At 40.3% G+C, this 5,781-nt stretch overlaps 1 protein-coding gene across 1 annotated transcript; it reads right to left on the reverse strand.

The window, feature by feature from the left end:
* Nucleotides 1–893: 893 nt before the first annotated feature.
* On the reverse strand, nt 894–3,217 carry LOC311041688 (C-type mannose receptor 2-like; the record flags this gene model as incomplete). The annotated part of the gene is made up of 3 exons (XM_084052168.1): nt 894–1,270; nt 2,048–2,696; nt 2,913–3,217. 3 exons carry the CDS (start codon nt 3,215–3,217, stop codon nt 1,061–1,063), a joined length of 1,164 nt encoding a protein of 387 aa, XP_083908294.1. The 3' UTR covers nt 894–1,060.
* Nucleotides 3,218–5,781: the final 2,564 nt, after the last annotated feature.

The raw sequence follows: 5,781 nt of genomic DNA on the forward strand, positions 1-5,781 counted from the left end.
ACTCTTTTTGACATTTGAAGATTTTTACCTATACCCAGTTGTAATTCAATGTTGTTTTATTTCCGAAAAGCAGAAATCGTTTGAGAATTTGTTATGAATGCCGAATGTTATTTAATCATCTAAACAAAGTTAAACATTTGTTTGAATAAATGACTTATATAGACAGAGCCGGTCCTTAAATGCTTAGCTCAATCTGTACAGCTCAAGACCTACAATGTGAAGTAATGGAAATATTAAAAAAGTAAGGCACTGTGATCACACTGTTATGGGTTCCTAGTCCTACACACATGGGCATTATGGGTAATGAGTGTTGATAGATAAGCCAAACAAGCCAGCGACAAGTGGCAGCAGCTCTCGGATCAGGAGATAAGAGGGAGACAACTACAGTATATGCAAAACTAAAAAGAGTGTGAGGGACAAGGGAGGAAGTAGGAGAGAGGGTGGTAATGGGGCCCGTGCATCCCCAATAGTGTTACATATATTGTTGATCAACAGGGTCCATCAAAAATGGTGATTCAAATATGGGCTTTGATTTCAGTTACATGTAACAGGAGTTCTTTTACACTCTAGGATACCGGTGAACAGAGTATTAAGACGTCTGGATATGAGCTTTATAAGTTGTTGGTTGCATGGGCTGTAGGTTATATTTTTCTTTTGTTGGGTAGTTGATAATAAGACAAAGGAACAAGTCTTATTCAATTTGCAATTTAAACAATTTAGGCATATACTCTAACACACACTCTTATCCACAGTGAATTACAAAGTGCAAGATCACAGATCAGAGTTAACGGTATAGGAACTCTAGTCGACAAACGACATGACTGTAAATATAGTCACATAGATACAGTAGAAAGCAAAGAAAACAAAGTGATACAAAGTATCTAGGACACCAGTTAAACATCAAACCTAAATTATTAGCATCTGTGGTCAAGTAAACAGTATATCACTCTAACAGCCATAACATATATGTGAAGAAATAACCAACCTACAGTATATCTGCAAAGTATTGTAGTAATATTCTTTATATAAATGACCACAAATTCCTGACAATTCCTGGCTACTAGTCCTCTGTCTGTTTTGCTGGGGATTTGATGCAGAGGAAGTTCCTTCTCTCCATGCAGTCCCTGGTCTCCCACTGGGTGGTGTGGTCTTTGGGTAGAGTTCCACAGCGCCTCCCCCAGGCCGGACAGAGTGGCAGGTTCTGGTACCGCTGTGGTTCCCCGTCCACCCAGAGCCACTCGCTCGCCAGGAAACGCAGAGCTGTCCACACCTGGGGACAACATGGAGAGCAAAGGAGGTCAAACATCTTCCCTCAAGTGTTACTGTGCTTTAATTAGGACTCAGATTAGTCAACCTTACTGTTATTTTCCAAGCTTATGTTATATGCTGGATTGTTCCTATGATATTTTTATGTTATTTAATTAAACATTATTTTATATTCTGAATGAAAAAAACTTTATTGCCAAGATTACTGTTAGTGTTAATGTTAAAGTTACCGATAGGGTTAGGATTAGTGTTAATATTAGAGTGTTAGGGGTATAAGAAATTCACCTTAAATGGATAGTTCACTCCCAAAATGACTTTTTCCCTTCAATTACAAACCCCATGGAGACTTGATTTTTTGTCGCATTCCTAAGCCAATCATTTGATGACCGGTGGCAGCTCTGGTAGGAGACACAAAGTGTCAACTTTGTGTCTCCTTCCGGAATCATTAGCATCTTTCCGCTGGTCATCAAATTATTGGCTTAGGAATGCAACGAAAACTAAAATATCTACATGAATTCAAGGCTTCATGGGGTGTCTAACTCTAATCGAAGGAAAATAAGATATTTTTTGGATGAACTATCCCTTTAACGTGGGGTGCGGTCACAAATCCAACTTAAGACAATTAAGACTTATAACAAAGTATTTTGACGGTTTAAACAAATTATCATCAAAATAAAAGACAGAAACAAAACTAAATCGATTTTTTTGCATTCATTAAAAAAAAACAAGCCCTGGCCCTCTCTCTAGCCACAATGTGATCCCTCAACCCAAATCCTCAAACCTCATTGGTCGTGGCCTCCTGGATCTTGTCCCTGGCGTAGCGGTGGTCGTCCTCAGACTGCAGGCTCACCAGGTCATACTGGTGGTCACGGTAATGATTATGTTGGGTGGGGTCAACGCTGCCGATGGCCCTGCAGTGATCCAGAGCCTCCTCCCATGTCTTGTTCTCCTTCACCAGGATCACGTTGTCAACGAAACAGATGAATGGACGTTTATCAGAGCAACGTGAACTGTGCAACCTGTTAGTGTAAATGTTAATAGAGCCACAGTCCTCAAGGTCCGGCCGTCCCGGAGCCCATTTCCTATAGTCTGAGTCCTCTCCAGTCCACTGCCAGATGTCTTTAGATGTGTCACTTCCAGATGTGTTAGGGGGTATATGCAGTCCAATCCAGCCACTACTAGTGAACTTATGGCGGTTGCTCTGTGTGACAGTAGCTAAGACCATGGACTTGTTGTGACAGCTCTCCTGGGCATCAAGCCAGGACAACGTTGTATACTCATATACGACTTTGTCCCCATCAGAGCAGTAGAAACCGTATGACGGAGAACATTTAGTATTGTACCACATATCAACATAGTAGTTCACACGGGTACAATTCCTCATTTCAGTCTCTCCAGTTGCCCAGTTTGTGTCACTTGAAGCGTCTCCTCTGTAAAATACAAATAATCAATATTACATGACTGCTCTGACTATCTAACATTCAGGAGTGTCACTACACTAGCAAATACTTGTATTGCGTTTCTAGAAATGTACCTTTTTTCATGATAATGTAACATCTTATCTTTGACCATATTTCCATATGTTATACTTTTTATGTCACCTTTAACAGGGATATCAAGCTGAAAGTGGTTAAAACAAGACTAACCTTTCTTCTGTCCATCTCCACACGTAAATGTTCCCAGGGTCTCTGTACAGACCGATCCACACACTTCCTCTGGCTTTGACCTTCGCCAACTCATTCAGCAGGTCTTCTCTCTGACCCCTAACAGAAGCCAAGTCAGTGAATTTCTCCTTGCAGTGCTGTTGAGCATCAGACCAGTTTTTCTTCTCTTCCACATAGTGAAATGTCTTCATCGGGACAGACGCCTCCAATTGAAGAGCAGCAATGATGATGAGGAGGAGGGAGAGGGAGAGGGAGATGGGGGTCTTGAATGGGCTCCTCTTCACCATTTTCACAAGTTGTCTCTTCAGTTCAAGTAGAGAAGAGTGCAGGGCAGAGTTCAGTTGTTGTCATAATGTCCACTCTGTAGCTGAGTCCTCTGTGTGACCTGGTTGTCTAACTGAAGCAGGACTCACAGAGCAGGATAAAGATGTGGTTAGTTGTCTGGTGAGAAGCAGGCTGTCACACTGTTCTTATGACAGCTACTCACCTGGACACACCCACGTACATGTACCTGGACACACCCACATAGACGTACCTTGATATCAGATGTTGATACTAATGAGTTACATACATACATAAGTAACTTAGTATATATTGTAGTTATAAAGGTTGTTTCAATGCAGCATACTCTTTACTTTTCTGTATATTTGTGAAGATGTTTTTTCCCCCCATCATCCAATCCACCAAACAAGAGACAATAGCAACAGCAGAATAAGCTGTTTGGGGTCGAGACAATTTGCGAGTACGTATGTGTGTACTTCATTTCACCCCTGCATGTGTTACACTTGGGTCACCCCAAGTGGTGTGTCCAGACTTCAAATAAGTCTGGACACACCACTAGAGGAAAGTTGGGCAGAGGCCCGGCTGTGTCGGGGGTACGGGGGGCTTTCACGTAGCGTATACATTAGGCAGGGGCCAAAGCCCACAAGGGTGCTTTTTTTGTTGTTAAATCAAGCAGGGCCTGTCATTTTCCTTAAGCACCAAAACAAGTCATTCAAAAGTTTGTCATTCAAAATTGTCCTGTCTCCATGATGCTTGGGTTGGGTAAATCAAAATAATACAAAAGGAGGGATTTGAATGTATTTGGTCAACAGATGTTAACGAGACCTTCATTCTAATGTCCTTGTGCTGGCAGGCCTTTGCTACAAAAACTAAAATGCTATGGACGTCATCCATGAAGACAGCAACGACTTAATTTGAGTAGTGATGCAAAACTCCCTTTGTTTATACAATTCGGTCATTTGGCACAGAGTCTCTTGACCAGAATGACTTATGTGTCATCCAATTCAAACTGCTGGTGATGACCTATCAAGGCTATCGAAGGCATGGCACAACCTTACCTTCAGGACATGATCCAAACCCTACACCTCTTCCTTCCTACACACTTAGTTCAGCTACACACAATATTTCTTTCTTACATTGGTCCCCTGGGTATACAGTATGTATTAATAATTTCTTGTTTAAACATGAGCGTGGACTCTAGATGTGATTTATTGTAAAACTGTCAAACTGTTCACAGAAAAGAAGACAATAAAAATGTACAAGGCTATCGTATAGCCTGTTGACTTTTATAGGTGAAAATGCTCAAAGATCTTTGAAAATAGCAGAACTACAAACTCATTACATTGCGACACGTGAGCTTGTGGGCAATTTTCACTTTGCGACACTATAATACGACGAAGAATAGAATAAGGCTTAAATTGTTAAAACCGGTTGATTAGAATATGATAAACTGCAAAATAATGGTATTGGCTTAAAGGGATATTTCACGTAAAAAAAAAAAATTGGGTCATTTTAACGTCTACTCAGGCTTTTGGGAGCACCCCAGACAGTTTTTAAGTTGCTTGATTTAGTATTCAGATATTTGATATTCATTTTATCAGACACGCCATCCTATACAAACCCATTGTAACTTAAACTCCATTTTAACCATGTTAGATTAATCAGAAACACCCGTCCTTGGTTCTGGTGATTGATATTGTCCTTCTAATACGTGAGACCTGTTTTTTCAATTACTTTTTTCATTTATTTTTTATATATTTTTGGGGAAAATGAAAAAAACTTAAATACAATAAGAAGATTTGATAAAATAAACTAAAAAAGTAATCGAAAGAACACGGCCCCCTCACGTCATAGAGGTATAATATAACTAGAGGGCGGATTGCCCTGCCCCCAGCTATCCATTTCAATGAAATTGCTCAGTGGCGTTTTGAAGCACCCGGAAGCCTGCCGGAAGTAAAATTATTGAGACGTTTCGAGCAACCATAGAGTTATGAGCATGCGCACTAGTTCCCTTTTGCGTCCTACGTCACAACCTTCATGAACGAGCCCGTGTTTATATTTATATCTATTAAATACACTTGAGATGCATGTTTATATGCATATGTATTTATGTACAGTATAATACTGTATATTTACATATTTATATTATATATATAATATTTTTATTTATATATTTTTTTGACCGTATGAAAGAAACCTTTAGGAATTGGCTAATGAGTTCTGTGCAGTACTCCTAGTTTAAATTCAGATTGGGGGAAAAGCACATGTATGTATATATAGATAAGCGCTCAGAGGAGTGCACTTTTCTAGTTATTAAATGCTTTTTTAACTAAGAATCTCGAAGAATATTTCTTTTTTTCAATCATCCAATCCACCAAACAATAGCAACAGCAGAATAATCTGTTTGGGGTCGAGACAATTTGTGCGTACGTGTGTGTGTGTGCACTTCATTCCACCCCTGCACGTGTTACACTTGGGCCACCCCTGTCAAAGAAGTCTGGACACACCACTAGAAGACAGTTGGGCAGAGGTCCGGCTGTGTCGGGGGTACGGGGGGCTTCCACATAGC

Source organism: Gymnoscopelus microlampas (genome assembly GCF_963454915.1).
Source record: "Gymnoscopelus microlampas genome assembly, chromosome: 3".
Taxonomy (NCBI): domain Eukaryota; kingdom Metazoa; phylum Chordata; class Actinopteri; order Myctophiformes; family Myctophidae; genus Gymnoscopelus; species Gymnoscopelus microlampas.